General features: G+C 36.0%; 1 protein-coding gene across 3 annotated transcripts in view; it reads right to left on the bottom strand.

The window, feature by feature from the left end:
* The window catches only part of Enox2 (ecto-NOX disulfide-thiol exchanger 2), a 312,579-nt gene that overhangs the window by 33,633 nt on the left and 261,562 nt on the right, over positions 1 to 17,384 (bottom strand). For all 3 annotated transcript variants that reach the window (XM_077793746.1, XM_077793748.1, XM_077793747.1), the window contains 4 exons: positions 17,069 to 17,302; positions 14,539 to 14,751; positions 12,491 to 12,597; positions 3,002 to 3,116 (listed from right to left, as the gene is read on the bottom strand). In XM_077793746.1, the coding sequence (XP_077649872.1) occupies positions 3,002 to 3,116; positions 12,491 to 12,597; positions 14,539 to 14,751; positions 17,069 to 17,302 (669 nt within the window). The remainder of the gene's footprint in view (positions 1 to 3,001; positions 3,117 to 12,490; positions 12,598 to 14,538; positions 14,752 to 17,068; positions 17,303 to 17,384) is intronic.

Here is a 17,384-nt window from a genome sequence, read left to right as displayed (position 1 = left end):
CCTGATGGATTTTCACCGTCTGTGACTACACTGGTCCACAGTGATATTTCTTGCCCTTGTTGCATTGCAATCAGTACTTTATAGTTTAGAACCCAGTGATTATATCTATTTTCAGTAGATTTACACACATTTGCATCTATATTTCCACCAGTTTACAGGACATATTGTTTGATGGTCAAACTCTTAAAGAGAGAATAATGGGAAGTGGAGGATTGGAGAGGAAAAATGAGATCAGATACCAAGGGAAAAGAAAACTTTCACTAGAACAATGAAGGAGAATTAGTCCAAGTCAACATTTTCCAAATAAGCTTTCTGGACCATCAGCATTTAAATCATTGAGGATGCCTAATAAGATGCTGATTCCCAGACACCAATAAAGACCTACTGGATCAGTCTCTGCAGCCCAGAAATCTAAAATTTCATGGGTAATTCAAATGATTCTTACACATACCAATTCTGAGAACCATTAGTCTAATTGAAGAAAGCAGACGATAGATGCTGAAAGGGAACAGCTGCTCTTAAGCTTTACTGAGTACATGTATTTTCCATCATAGCTAACAATAGAATAAAATAATTTTGCAATATCGTGATTTGCTTTGGTGTGATTGCCCCCCTTTGCTTTGAGCACAACAGTTCTTTCTTCCATGGAAAAAGTATTTCAAGTACTGCATCACAAATATGGGCTAAGACAGTGTCTGGAAGAAGAGAAATATTTGCAGCACTCCAAGGAAAGGTAACTGGTTTTACTTTTTTGGGAGAAGTAAAATATAATCAGGGATACACTATAGGGTCCCAGAATTCAAATTTGGTAGCATAGAGAGAGAAGACAACAATTCTGAGACATAGTTGCTTAAGCTTTTAATTGGAACCGAGTGATAGCTAAAACATGTACCTGATTTAGATAAAAATGGAGAATACTCTCACTAGCTCACATTGAGCAGGATTTCTGCAATTGAGTACTATAGAAGTGAGATAACAGAATTAGATACGATCGAGGGGAAGAAAAATGCACAAAAGTCCTTGAATTAAAATGAATTGAAACCTTCTGGGAGAAAAGCTATTTGGTAAGCTCCATTAAGTCTATTGTAGATAGCTTTATTTGACAAAGCAGCATCCTGGCATGTGGAACAGGAAAGAAAATAGCTATAAGATGATCTGTCAGGGAGTTTCCAGTCTCTAAACGAATAAGATTCTGTGCAGTAGCCAATACAGCTTTTAACTCTAAAGAGATACAGAAGCAAAATGCAATTATATAACCCTAGTAAGTGCATTCAATCTGAATCTCCCACACACCCTCCCCTCCCCCAATAACTCCTCAAACACTGCAATTTATCAAGTGGATGTTCAAAATTATGGTTGCATTTATTTCACAAAAACACTGGATAAACACTGTATACAATATTGTAGACACTGAGATAGAGATGATTCTATAAATTATAGATTAACCAGCTATAAAACATCCAAGTTATGCACTTAAATAATTTGAATAGCTCAATTACTATTAAAGTATTTTGTTTACTTTGACTATAAATTTATAGTATTTATTTGCAGTAATTATTTTTCTATTCTGAAATGCCACCTAACCACTGATTACAAAGAGTTTACTTAATACACATAGTAGTTTGAATGTTCAGGGATCCAGAAGATGGCAAAAATAGAGGAAATTCAGATTTAACATCAAATGAATACCTCTTTAAAATCATGACTTGCTGTTTTCCTTTCCTTAGGAGTTTCTATTCATGGAGTAAAAATTCTAAGACCACTCAAGTGGATACAGTGTTTCTGACTTCAATATACAAGTACTGGAACCAGAAAACTCAGATTTGAATTATAATCAACCAATCTCTTTTCACTCTGCTCCTTTACACACATCAGGGGCAGTATACCACTGTATATCTAATATCTGCCAGAGTACTTGGCATGTAACAGTTATTAGATGAATGAACTCACTTAACCATCACAAATCCTGGTTATATCATTTTTATAATGTACAGATTATAATGTGGAAGCTGAGGGTCAGTGGGGGAGAAGTCCTTCTCAGGTCAAGAAGGACAGAACAGGGGCTAGAACTGAGGTTTCTAACTAGTGCATTTTCCACTGTACCTTCTTATAATGTAACTCCCAAGATTGTCTGGAATGGTTTCCCTGAAAAGGCTGGTTTTCTGGTTGGTATTTTATATCTCCCCATGATAATCTTCTGTCCAATATGGTTCATTATGAAATTGAAGAGCAGAGTATTATCCTATTGTTCAAAAAGTTCACACTATGGGTCCTACTGGGGACTCACCCCATGGCTTCTGTCTCACAGTAAGGTCCTAACTATATTAGGTTAAAGCAAAAGCCTTTACCCAGACAACTGTGGACTTCTCTTTGCTTCCCAATATATCTCCAAGTGACCATAATGGAAGGCAATAGATATGTAGATTGTCATAAGTTACAGATATTTCTCTTTAATTTATGGATCTTCTTTTAACTTTATGGCTTCTTTAATACAAATATTTAATTTTTATGCAGATATATTTATTAAAATTATTTATTATTTCTTTTTTGTAGCCTTCACCTCAAATTATAAAATCAACTTTTTCTTTTCATGATTTTTTTTGGTGTATGTATTTTGTTAACATTTAAATCTATATCTGTTATTAATTTCAGTGTAAAGTCAAAGTGATGTAGTATTAACACATGGGCTCTCTCATGCTTTCTATTTCAGAACATGTTATTAACAAATTAAAACCAAAATATAGAACACTGCTGCCTAAATACCTGGTGCTTCTTGGAAAAAAAACACTTTTATTTAGGCATTCAATGGAAGATTGGGATAAATGAAAACCATAGAAAATCCTATAGACACGATGGTGATATTTAACTAAAGGCCCCATAAATTATTTCTATTTGATGTCCAGTCTTGTGGGTTGATGACCATATCTTACTTTGTGTTAAACATTTAAAAATATTGCCCCAAAAGATGTTTGCTAAACAAAACAAAACAAACATTTTTTACCTGATTCTTCAGTTTCTTTGGTTTCTGTTGTTTCTTCTATTTCATCATCAGACATTTCCATTTCTTCTTCTCGCCTGATTCCCATTAATTCATCATTGTGAATGTTGCGAATTTCCTAAGGTTAAAAAGTATGCTTTTAAGGTAGGAAAGCCTTAATAATGTTGAGGAAATGAGTAGAGTTAAAAATAATATAATGCAGCTTTTTTGGACATATTTTTAAAATCTCAGCATTCTTTTGGCAAAGGCAAAAGAGCATATTGAGACAAAACAGTCTTATTAGAGAAAGCACACCTGGGTATACTGTGTCTTGCATTGAGCTTTCTTTGCAGACCCAGAGCTCTGACAGTCTATAATTCTTATTTCCCTCCCCACATTAGAAATTGCTTTTGGACATAAAAGGCTCCTCATCTCTTACTCATGCAGATTTCTGGACTTTTTCTTAAGGTTTTTGCCATTTTCACCTTCCCATGTTGGACACTTTAATTTTGCTGCTTGCCATCTTTTTCCCTCTCTTACAGTTTTACTCGACAGAATTCTTAATTGAATTCTTGAAGTTTTAGAAGTTATGGTAAAAATGAGCTGTCAGGAGTAAACTCCTCCCAGACAAACCCTCTCATAGATAATAACTATAATCTTTGAACAAAACACAAAACAAAACAAAACCTGTAAATCCTCGATGTCATTGGAGAGTCAACAAAAGCAGGCATATTTTGAAGAGGAGCTGACACTTGGAGGAAGAGAACAGCATAAGATGAGTCTCAATTTTTAAAGGGCCTTTTAGTCTGAGAGAAGACCAGAGTTAGCTACTCACAGGGTGGCTATATTTGTAATAAACAACCCAGTATTTGTGGTCTAAATAACTCAAGGAGAGAGGTCAAGGCAATGACAGGCACTAGAAAATGAGGAGGGTATCTCAAAAGGAGAAAATGAGAGAGAAAGAGAGGGAGGGAGGGAGGGGGAGAGAGAGGGGAGAGAGAGAGAGGAGAGAGAGGGGAGAGAGAGAGAGAGAGAGAGAGAGAGAGAGAGAGAGAGAGAGAAGAGAAGAGAAGAGAAGAGAAGAGAATAGAATAGAATATGAGAATGAGAATGAATGAGAATATGCAAGATAGTGAGCACTTCAAATTCTGTATATGAGATCTGTTCAAATTTTTGCATGGCCTCTCATCCATGAGAGCACAGGAATTTTCCACACAGCATCGCTAAGGTTAAAATCTCTGAAATGACATTTTTCAAAAATACTTTTTACAATTGTAGGTGGATACAATACCTTTATTTTATTTATTTATCTTTATGTGGTGCTGAGGATCGAACCCAGGGCTTCACATGTGCTAGGCAAGCACACTATCACTGAGCTATAACCCCAGCCTTGAAATGATATTTAAGCTGCCACCCAAAAGAAAGGATTTCCAGCTTGAATTGAACAAAACAAATTCACCATTAAAACAAAACAAGATCAACGGTTTTAGAAGGACATAACAGGATTTAGAATCTTTAAAGTATAATATTCATACTTATTCAGGATAATGTCCAAAATACTTGATATATGAAGAACCATGATGAGATGGTCCATTTCCAAGAGGAAGGATAATCAGCAGAAACCAACTTTAAAATAATGCAGATGTGGTAATTAACAGACAAAGAATTGAATTAAACCAGCTATTATAACTATGTTCAATGATATAAAGGAAATATGCTCACAATGAATAAAAAGATAGGGAATCTTGGTAGAAGGTCAAAAACTTTAAAAATGAGTCAAAATTTCTGGGTCAAAGGTTCTCTTGTATGAAAATAAGAAAGCCAAGAGTGGTTTGTGTGGAAATTTAAAAAGCCAAAAAAAAAAAATTCTTTTTCTGATACGTATTATATTTTCCATATTTCTTTTATATAATTGAGTATAGATATAATAGCTGTTTTAATTCCTTATCTGCTGATTATCACATCTGGGTAATTCCAAAATTGAAAAAATATAATACCCAAAATAAAAATAATTGGATGAGCCTAAGTAGAATAGAGATGGCAGAAAAAAGAGAGAACTTAAACATAGAATAATACATATGTGTTCAATTTGAAGAACATGAGAAAATATATACAGCTAAAAGGTAGATGTACATAAAATACACAATTTTATAATATATACATATATATTAAAATTTTTAAATAACAGAAGCTCAGAGAATTGTCTGCTTGCACTGATTATTCAAAGGTCTAACCTACATGTAAATGAAACTCCAGAGAGAATGATTTGAAAATATGTGAAGAAATAATGGTTGATAGCTTCTCAAATCTGATGAAAGACACCAGTCTACATATTCAAAGAGATCAGTTAATTCCAAGCGGGATATGTGTGGAGAAAAGGATGTCTAGGAACAAGAGAAAAGAGAAATTCTTGAAAGCAGATAGAGGAAAACACAACATTATATAGAGGGGAATAATTTCAATAATTTTCATTTATTTCAGAAATGATAAAACCAAGAACTCAGTGGAATATTATCTTTAAAGTTTAAATAAAAATATTAATTTGTTCAGAATTCTGTATGCAGAGAAAAAGATAAGTATATTTTTTCAAACAAAAGTAAATGTTGCTGAAGAAAGTTCTTCATGCTTTAGAGACAAGCTACCTGATATAAATAAAGCTCTTCAGGAAGACATGAAGAACATTGCAAATTATCAAGATCATACTGGGAAAGTCACATTAGAAAAAGTAAACAGGGTAACTGTGCATTTTGGAGCAGCTCAAAATCATTTAAAGGCTACTTAATGCCTGTCAGAGGCCCCTTAGTTCTGAGTTGAAAATTCCTTGCCTAGATTGACCCCTATTAGGTTTCATACAGAAAGTATCCAAAGCTGTCAGGTAAAAATTGCCACCATTTGTGGGGATTATATATATTTAAAATGGATTTCTTAATAATTAACACTGCAATTAGTCACTATTCCAACTAAGTTTCTCCTTTTTTATTCCTCTTATCAAGAAAAAATAATGATTTCTATTTCAGGATAAGTTTTCATTAAATAAATAAGAGGCCCTTTAAAAGGTGAGCTATTCAGTATCATTGCAAAGTTAAGAAGTAATAGAGGGGGCTGGGATTGTGGCTCAGCGGTAGAGCGCTCGCCTAGCACAGGTGGGACCTGGGTTTGATCCTCAGCACCACATAAAAATAAAGGCGTTGTGTTCATCTATACCTAAAAAATAAATATCTTTTAAAAAGAAGTAATAGAAAAATCAGATGCTAATACAGCATCTTCCATGTACTGAAGGTGTATTATTTTAAATAGAATAAAATAATGACTAGCTTGAGAAAAATGAACTTTAAACATCTGTGTCATAAGAGAGATTTATTATGTCTTATTCCAACTCATCGCACAGAGAAAAATAAAGGAATTTCTTATTGCTGTGACTCATTCTATCTCAGGAGACTGAATTTCAGTTATCATCAGAGCTGTTACTGGAAAGGTGATTATAATGAGGTTTGACATTGGCAAATTACAGTATTGTACAACTTACTGCATGAGGAAAAGTTGAGGCTTTCTAGATGACTAACAAAAATGTACACTGTCAGAAGGTATAAACAGAGATCAACTCTCAATTCACACATGTCACACAACCCTAGGAATGTTAGTGTTTCCCAGAAGAATTATGTTTCTTCTAGGGAAATATCCCAGGGCAGGAAAATCTGAGAGCTAAGATACTTCCTGTAGCTGCTCAACATCCACAAAACATCTTTGTGTTTCTAGCTGACAAGAAACCATAATCTCTTCTTAGAAATATAAAAAGTTCAGTCATTATGTGATATGGCTTATCTAGATGTCTTTCACAACTACAAAACTCCCTAGAAATATAACAGACTTAGGGGCAAATTTTACCTAAATGCTTCAAAATACTCTAGAAACAAGAATTACCATTTGCTTTAGCAGACAATGAAATGAGGATAAGAAAAAAAAGGAAGTTTGCTCTAAGTTGTTCAGTTAAGTAAATTAGCAGAGCTCAGAGTCCTCTACCCACTAGTCAACTGTTGTAAGCTATAAAGAAAGACTCATAGCATTATTCTTCTATAAATAACCAATACTAAGTCACACAAATGCTATAAAAGCAAAGAGAACAGCAGAGGTTATGGGGTACCATACTAAAGTGAAGTCATAGGAATCACTTAGTAAATGACTATACCTCCAAGAAAAATGAGTGAGATCTTAATTCTTTGAAAACCTTACCATTATAGCATTTTATAGTTGAGATACCCATTTTCTGCATTCTCTGGTTAGATAAGAAAAGCTCTACTTTGGGAAGCAAACCCTAACCAATACCTTCAGAGTGAGGGGCTATAAGGTGGCATGTGTCTGGAAAAGGTGCTTTACCTAGATCAGACGTAGGTATATAAAAGGAAAGGATTCTAAGCTACTGAAGTACAGACAGAAAAGAAAATTGCTACCTCTCTGTTTTTCTAGAGCTGAAACTAAAAGAGCACCAATGCCATGCAAAACCATTTTTGGGAATTTGCGTATGTAAATCTCTACCAAAAAACAACCAATTCACGACACTAACAGTACATCAAATAAGGTAAGATGGCCCTTCTAAAGATTTTATGCTACTTTATTGCCCACTGTAGATATTTGCTATCATTCAGTTCAATAGTAAATTGTTAGTGATTTCTAAAATGGCACAATACTGTCTTTGCATCTGTTCTAATAGTTACTTTTTCAGAAGCTTAGAAATTCCTACTGCTCCACAATGGACAATTAAATGTACTTTCAGATGGAATTAAATTGAAACCCAAGACAGAGGGAAGTGCCTGAAAAGAATTACTTTTGCACTAGCTGGTGTTTTTGATTTATTATAAAGTAAGAAAATCATAATTAATTACACATTAATTATCTAACAATAGTTTCACAAAAATTTATGTGGAATTAAATTCATCTTATTTGTATTTTATGATAGTAACATGATTACCAGAAAAATCAACATTCCTTATTAAATTTGTAACAAGATTCTACTTACCTGGATTTTCAACATTAACAGGAAACTTGGCAGGGAAAGGGTCATGAGGGAATGAAAAGGAGCAGAGGACAGGGAGATAGCTTTCTATACTTATATTAGCAATTTGATTCTGAGGTATCATTTAATACAATGAAGCAAAGCACAAACACAGGTACTTGATCAATATATATTATATGATATATAATGAAAATACAAATTAGGTTGTTTCAAATTGGGTTATAATGTTTTTTTTTTTTTTTTTTGGTAGCTGAAAGCCAACAGACAATGTTAGTGCAAATGTGTCCTAAAACGAGGGTATGTGGATGGTTGGAATGTCTATCTGCAAACAGTTCTTCAGAGTTTGGAATGGTAGGCCTGAAAATCTAGAGAGAAAGTTATTTTATCAATCATAGTATTTCACTTTACAAGAATACTAGCAATCATCAGGCCCCTTTTCCTCTGGCCCAGTGGTATAAAATCTGATATTAGGGAGGATGCAAGGGACTCTCTCTTCAGTTTCTCCTGCTGGCTCTAGTTTTTATACATCATCCAAGGTCTAGCCTTTGGTGTAGGGCATGCTTCAGAGACACAAAAATTTTTAATGATTCTGTAGAAAAAATAGAGTTTCAGTGACAGAGACAAATGCTAGTAGTCACTGTGGACACTAACTTTCAGTAAGGGGTGGGACTTCAGCTTTCTCTTACTACCCTTTACAACTGTATTTGCAGGAAACCCACACACATATAAATCAGGAAAGTAAAGACATATTAGCAAATTAGTTTCCCTGACATATGCTGCCAAAGTTAGTGCTTGAACTCCCCAAAGGTGAGGCCTTTTCCTTCTTACTCCATACCCTGTCTCTGAGCAGAGTAAGGCAGTGTTGGCTGCTCATAGAAGGATGACAATGAAACAAATAACAGATATTTTATGACATGAGGAGGTGACCAACTAATTTTCCCCAAAGGCAACTGGTGAAAAGGTTAAGGACCAGAAATTTCTACCATGATGAAATGCCTGACACATAAGTTGTAGCATTGATGCCAAGGTCAAGAAAAAGGCAGTCAAGTTTATTAAGTCTTTGGGATGCTTTGATTTTCCAGTGGGGTGCTAAGATGTGGCCACAATTTAAGAGGATAGTTTCTTCACTTTCCACAGGCTACCTCCTTTCAGTCCTCACAGTGGCCTGCTATGAAGTGATAGTTTACAAAGGTAAAAAAACAAAAACAAAAATAATAACATGAACAAACAACAACTTAAGAGGCACCAATATAAAGTTTAGGGAACGCAATCAGTGGAAGGTCACCAGCTATATCCCACAGCTATATCCCACAGCTATATCCAGCTATATCCCAGTAAGTAGTTTTACTTACTGAGATTGAGATATTCCTGGTGGGCCTTAATTAAATCCAATTTAATAGATAAGAAATATTTTGGGTTTTCCACAAAGTCTGCAAAGCACAATATGAAACATATAGCTCTTGGCAAGTCATACTGGCTGTGTACTTTATCCTCATCACTCTGCCAAGGAAGCTCCATAACAATATTGGCTAATAGGGTGCATAGCTCTCAATTCTCTTCAGGCCCAGAGAAATGTCCATCTCACTGGCACAGCTATCTCTACTGTGAACCTCATTAAACTAAAGTATATTCCTACCACATAGGTAGACTTGATATATAACTAGTAGATCCCTGACAAATAATATCCATGGGGAATATTTTATTTCAATGCAGTTTACAAAAGGGTAATAGCTTGGAGGCCAGTGCTCTAACCGGAGGCTCCCTTCCTTCTATAAAATGGCAACATTGTACTAACAGGGCTTGCCTTAAAGGGTGGGGCTGGTCATATAGCTTCTTCTAACCCTAGGAGAGATACAAGTATATATGTATTGAAGGGAAGGAGGAGACAGTATAGACTGATTTAATGCCCAACCTGAAAACCAAACTGTTCTAACATCTAAAACTTTTTGAGGGCTGTTATGATGCCATAGTAGAAGATTCCACTCCTATCTCATGTGACAGGTTGCAATCAAAATGCAGGTACACTATTGTATAAAATTACCTTTAAGCTATGTGTATAAAGTGCATATAAAGTATAAATGAATTTTCTATTCAGACTTGGGTCCCATCCACAGGAAATCTCATGTATTCACAAATATCCCCAAATCTGAAAAAACTCAAAATATGAAACACTTTGGCTCCAACACTTTGGATAAGGGATACTTACCTTGTACTACTTTTCTACAATTGTTAAGACACTGAGCATTTTTTGTTCAACCTTTATTCTTCTGAACTAATGAGTTCAGATATTTGAAATTTAGTGTACAAAACTCCACTTCTCCTCTTGACCACTTTCATTCCCCTTTTAGCTCCCAGAGGGCAAAGACTATTTCATCCTGTGTTACTTGTCACAATGCCTGAGACAGAGAAAGTACTCAGTAAACCTTTGAATCCCAATGTTGAGTTTTGTTTGCAGAGGATCAACAACATGAGTTAGCCCTGAAATTCTAAACTCACTTTGTGCTACAGAAGGATAGCTGTTTCCTTTTTTTGCTCCTAGTTGTTTTTAATAAGTAAAGATGCTATTGGCTTTTTATGGCCCTACCCAGTCATTGGACAGATGTCTTCAGGGATTTCTCTCTCAAATGACTCCCATATCCCTTTGCTGTGCCAGAATTGATGGCTCAGAGACTGTCATCAATTTATGAATGGAGTTTGGATCATGTTCTTCTAAATGTTCTTCATGGCTTTTGAACTGTTCCCACACAAATTGTCTCATGTATTCTCATGAAGGACACAGTGAAGAGATCACTGCCTTCATTTTAAAGGTTAGGAATCAAAGGCTTACCTAGGTTAAATCACTTTGTACCAGAGCTCAGAGTGAGAATTTTTAGTTCACTTGCTTGTTATGTAATTTCATGTGAATCACTTAACATTTCTGCACTTCAGTATTACATGTAAAACATGGATTCTATATCTACTCATTATCCCTTATCAAGTTGTTAATAATTAGGTGAAATGCTATTTACATTTTCAAACTATTTACACATTTCTTAACTCATTTAATTTTCTAAGAGTGGTTTCATTATTTCCAATTTACAGATGGAGAAATAGAGACTGAGAAAGGCTGAATAACTTGTTTCAATATGCACAGCTACAAACATAGCAGAGCTGAGATTTGAATTGATGACTGACTTTAAGTCTAATACTCTTTCCATTATACCATGTCTAACATGAGCCTACGTAGGTGAGATAATCAATGTGAATGTGCCACATAAATGTAGTTCAGTGGTAGAGCACCTGCCTAGCATGAGCAAGGTCCTGAATTTCATTCCCAGCACCACAAAAAAGTAAATGTTTTATAAATGATATGTAATTGTTAAAAAATATGACAACCTGCATTGATAGATACAATGAAATTGTTACCAGACTGATAAAGAGTACCCAGAAATGAAGTTGCTGTACATATAGATTGAAATATATCAGGACTGGGTAAGGAAGCTGCCCATAGAAACAGAAGAATTCATGGTATATATATAACACCATTTCCAAAGGTAGATCAGTGAAAACAAACTCCCATCTTGTTTTTTTTTTAAATATTTATTTTTTATAGTTGTAATTGGACACAATAACTTTATTTTATTTATTTATATGTGGTGCTGAGGATGGAACCAAGGGCCTTGCATGTGTGACGCAAGCACTCTACCGCTGAGCCAAACCCCAGCCCCTCCCTTCTTGTTTTTTTTTTTTTTTTGAGAGAGAGATTTTTAAAAATATTTATTTATTTTTTTTAGTTTTTGGTGGATACAACATCTTTATTTTATTTTTATTGGTGCTGAGGATTGAACCCAGCACCCCGCGCATGCCAGGCGAGCGCATTACCACTTGAGCCACATCCCCAGTCCCCCATCTTGGTTTTTAATCTTGGAATTCAGAATAGCAACCTAATGACATCACGTATATTATAGTATTAAGTTAACACTGTTAATTGAGCATTAGCAGAGAGGTGTGTGCCAACCTTAATCTGAAATGAAAATCCTCTGTTACCTTTAAATCTGCTACCTCTAAAGATGGCTAAACAGGTTTGATAAGAGAAGCTCAGAAATTTCTTTTTTTCCAATGTAACACCAGTTAGCTTCTAGTCTCAATTGTCAAGACACTCCAATAAATGTTAAGACAGCCCTAATATTACTAACACTAGAAACACAGGTGTAATTATTGTTGTGCTCAAGAATAGCTAGTTTAGAGAATTAAACTTATAATTATCCCAGATACACTTTCACTACTAAGGTTTCCAGCCAGCAGAATGCATTCAAGACAACATACATACATTTATTCCCCTTTTGACAGCAGGTGTTCTGGACACCGTGACAGGCTATAGGACATGTCTTAGTCTTTCATTAGGGCCTTGTTGTGACCATGGGAGCTTGGCACTATTTAATTCTGGCTAAATTCCAAATCAATAACTTGTTAAAGAAAGAAACTATCCCCCTGAGGAACTACCAGAGTAAAAAGTTACCAACCTCAGCTTGTTTGCACCAAACGCTGATGTTTTTACGCTGGGCTTTTGTGAAGTGGTCCCATGCCTTCTGTTTGGAGGCAGAATGGTATACAGCCACTATCTGCTCAACTGCAGCATCAAATCAGCATTTGGATCAGGCCAGAGTATCATCCAGGGATGGCAAAAGACAGGAGGAGAGAAATAGAAGAAACATTAGGCTTTTGTGTCTTTTTGTTATAACATTGTACTAGGCCATGGTTGAACTTGGAACAGGTTATGTGTGCTGGCTATGATTTTAAAGGGGACTCAAAGGAAGAGACATCAATATATAGAAAGAAAAAACAGAACCTCCAGGGTTTGAGATGAAATGATGGCTTAAGTTTTAATATAAACAGTGTGTATTTATTCAGACAAGAGAGGTAAGAGACACAGTAAACGTGCTTTAGTTTAGTACTTGTGTTTAGTTAGTATACTGACCTTACATACTGCAGAAACAAACTGTACCAGTAACTTCTACCACTGAGTTCTTTCATTAACTAGCCCTTTTAAATAATCTGGGATGTTTCATTTCAATAGAATTTTTCCTTTTACTATTCTGAGGTATATTTAATCAGAATCATCAAATCAAAACCTAAGATGGACTGCCTATTTTAAGGATACCTAGACAGACTTGTTGACTGGAAAATGTAAGTTTTATGGAAGAAGACTGTGTAAGTGCAGTCCTAGAGAGTATTTTTCAGGGTCTCTTAAAATGTTAAATGGAGAAATATGTACAAATATTCTAGGGCTTTATCCTAATCAGTTCAAGAGAGGAGAAGCTTAGATATGATATGAATGACAATTCTGGAGAAAGAAAAGCAGGACAAGAGCCCCTGCTAGGCTGGGGTGTTCACAGTAAGAAAATCTGGAGGTACTGTTTTTTTATAACCCAGTTTGCACTGTCATCTAGTGAGTTAAGGATTTATATTCCTATAATACTTGCTGCTCTCTTTTTCTACTTACTCTGAAGTCCTGAAGACATACATTTTTAGTTCCTGGGCTTTATGCCCATATATACTTCCAAATACAAGTGGAAAATGGAACAATTCCTTAATCCTAATTATATATAAAGCAAGTGTAGCAAGTATAGGAAGAGTGGACCATAACTGTTTAAAACTCAAAGTATAAAACTGCACCCTTATTCTTAAGGTGAGTGTAGTTCCTTACTGAAAATTTATGAGTGTGTAATTTTGTAAGATGGTGAACAAAAAAATGACTTGACAATTTATCTGTTTTATCTCATTTAGGAAAACTTGAAAAGGTTTAAAGTGGTACTTCTTTTTAAAAGATGCCCATTTCAATGGCTTTTCACCCTGTCACAGTGTCTATCATATTCAGAAAAGGCAGTGGAAGAGAAGAAACTAAATATAAAAAATAGAAGTAGCAAATTTGTTTTTTATTCAATCACATCTTAGGAATTATAATTTTTATCACTAAAAGGCCATAAAAAGCTTATTAAAATAATGACAATGAGGCAAATATGAAGAAAAACAGTTTTAAAATGCTGACACATGACTACTATTTTCAGGAGACTGAGGGAAGAGGATCACAAGTCATGGCCCACTTCAGGAACTTAATAATAAAATTAAAATAAAACTTAAAATAAAACTCAAAATAAAAATTTTAAAACAGGCTGGAGAGGCAGCTCAGTGGTAAAGGGCCCCTGAGTTCAATTCCCAAACCTCCCCCCAGAAAAATACTAATGCTATATCCTAATGTCAGCAATAAAATACCCCCCCTTCACTGAAGCTTGGTACTATCAAGTACAGAATGTGGTCTAAGTATCAGTATTTCTAAGGATCTGAAGTAGATACACCAGAGGAAATGAAAATAGGAGATGCTCACATGAATCCTGTGAAACTAGAGCTTTGGTGTTTGGCAATACAAAGAGAACACGAGATGGTGGAGGAAGATAGCCTTGCTCCTTAACACAGGATGATGGCTCTATAGGCCTGGGCTCCCACGAGAACAAGTGGTGACTCAGGGAAGCACCCTCTCACCCTTCCAGAAGAACTGTTAACTTCTACTCACATTGAATGAGAATTCCAGAAAGGGCCTGCTTGAACTTCTCCTTTGCTTCTTCCATATCTTTCTCATGGGCAGCTTTCTCATTCACCAGGCGGCGGACATGGCTGTTGGCTGACTGGATCATGGAGTAGAAGTTGTTGGCACTGCGGCGGTTCACCTCTCCTCGCTCTATCCAGGTGAGCAAGGTCTGCACAGCTTCTGAGAATTTGGAATCATCTGAAAAAAAGAGTTTATTTTTAGAATTACCAAATGCAACCTAATCTCCATTAAAATATTTTTCCAACATGCTGCCAAGGAGGTCATCATGACTTTTTGGCAATCATGGTTTAGTAAATTGCTGAGGATGAGGAGCTACACACGCACACACATGTGCACTGCACATAAAGGGCAGGCAGGAAGAAAGGCAGAAATAACAAAAGCCTCCAAAAGTACTTAGATTGGCTATAGGTTATTTCAGAAATGTAATTGTTTGTTGTTTCCTTAACAAAATTTTTCCACACTGGGGTGTGCCTCAGTAGCAGAGTGCATACATGCTTAAATCCTGGTTTGATCCCCAGCACCACAAAAACAAAACATTTTTCTGCACAGATATTATAATTTTCATGTACTGTAAATTGCCTAACTTTTCAGAGTGTGTGTGTGTGTGTGTGTGTGTGTGTGTACACACCTGCATGCTTGCATGAGAGAGGAGAGGAATGAGAATGAGCTATGAGTTAGCAGTGAGGCAACTTCAGAATTCTCTAATCCTATGTTTTAACAAGGAAAAATAAACATGAGTCGTGAGTTTAACTTCATGTTGACATTAACTTTACCCAGGATCCATGGAATTATAGTGTTGAAAGGAGCCTTAGGAAAGAGGTAAGTGGGCAAGTCTTTAGGTATAAACATATCTTTGACCTTTTATAACATCACTCCTGCACGTAATCCATAGCTCTAGGCCTTCCTCTCAGTCCCAGTCACAGTCTATTTTGATGCAGTTCATTTTATTTCTGTATTTCTTCACATTCTTTTTCTCTTGCTGGAAGAATCCTCATAGTAGATGTCTGCAGCTAGTTAGGAGTTATTCTCTGATGTTAAGATATTAGCTCAGATCTTCTAAAGCTTCTGGTTCAGCTCCCTGAAAGCCATTTATGCACTCTGCTATTACAGACTCTTAAGAGGGAGAGTCCATTAGCATCCCACTGAATCCCCATTCTAGGGCTTCACATCCCTCTCTGACCAGAAACCCTTCTGTCAAGTGGAAGTATCTCTCACTGCAATTTGAACTTCTTGCCTCTTGCTCTTTTTTCATTGAAGGCATATAATAGGAGGTCAGCCTTCTCTTTATACCAGCTTTTCATTTCATTACTTGGATACAGTCTTGATGTTGATGCTCAGTTTTTTGTTTCTCTTGAGGGCCACGTTACCAGAAAATTCTTTTTTTGTATGTTTGTTTTTCACTGAAACTGACTTGTTTGGTATCATGTGAGTAGGCAAGTCTTGGAGCTGGCATCTTATCAATGCCTTCAGCCATCCCAATTTTTCAAAATGTATGATTATTTCTGTGTCTCTATTCTAGATTCTATATTTTCTGCTTTTTACTTTGCAAGAAGTTTAAATCAACCCAAAGAGAACTGATTTCTTAAAAGTGTGAGTCACTTAGAGTATGTCATGTAAATAAGTTTGGTGAGTGAGACTTATTTAGAGAGTGGAATTAGCAGGATCTTGCTGAGCTGAGAGCACAAGAAGGAAGCAAATTCATTCCATTAGAGCTGGGTTGGAGTCACCAATAAGATCAATGGGACATCAGCATTCATTTAATAAAATCAGCTATACTCAGAAAATGAGAGACTGGTTTGACCTACTATGAAGAGAGCAGGCAGGTTGATTAATGTTAAATTAGAAAAATGGCTTTGAGAATCAAGCAAGAGGAACATGAATCAAAACTAAAGGAAAAGCAATCTGACTTAGCAATGTCTGGAAGTTTCCATAGCCTCTGTGTGAAATAAATTGGCCTTTTTAAGAGATTAAAAAAGTCTTCCTTTAGTAATTTGTGGCTAAGTCTTTGAGTAATCTAAGAAAAATGTACACTGTGACTACTTCCGTGCCTTCATTTTCTCATCTTTAAAATGAGGATTTTTACCAGGGTTTACTAGGGTCACATCAAATTATATCATGCTGATTCACTCATTCAATTTAGAATTCAAAGCTTACTTGCATCTATTATGAACGAGGGTATGTACAGGTTCCCAGTGATGAATCACACTTAATAGTCTCTGATGTGGAAAGTGGGAAAACACTATTTCTTCTTAGTCATCTAATGCCTACAGGGGAAAACACCATCCCTTGAGACAATGAAGAAGCAGAGACATAGGTGGCATGGACAAATTTCCTGGATCTTGAATTACTAGGTACAAGTCTCTATCAGCAAGGCTCCAACACAAGAAATGCTCAGAATCCACGTGTGGGATATTCACAAATAATACAATGATATTTATTACAATTCCCTAAAGAAAAGAGTTCTTTTAATCATGGAACTTGAATGCCTCTATACCTTTTAGTTTTTCAGCAACAATGCTGCATTCATGATCTGAATAGTGGACCACTGGGGGTGGGGATGGAGGGCGCAGTCTTTCTTCTTCCATCCGTCTCCGGTGGCGCTCCTCTCTAGCGAGCATGCGCTGTTTACACTCCCACTCATACAGGTCATCTCGAGCCTGTGCAAAATCAACGTGCAGCCGGCCTGTATCCTTTTTGTCAGTACTAGAACCCAGGCGAATTCGGTAACCTAAGTTTGAGTGGAAGGGGGAGAGAACAGCAGACTAGTAAGGACAAGATCAGTGTTTCAGGTGTGGTTAGAGCACTTCCAA

Source organism: Urocitellus parryii, chromosome X, assembly GCF_045843805.1.
Source record: "Urocitellus parryii isolate mUroPar1 chromosome X, mUroPar1.hap1, whole genome shotgun sequence".
Lineage (NCBI taxonomy): Eukaryota > Metazoa > Chordata > Mammalia > Rodentia > Sciuridae > Urocitellus > Urocitellus parryii.
This window is presented reverse-complemented; position numbering and strand designations above follow the sequence as displayed.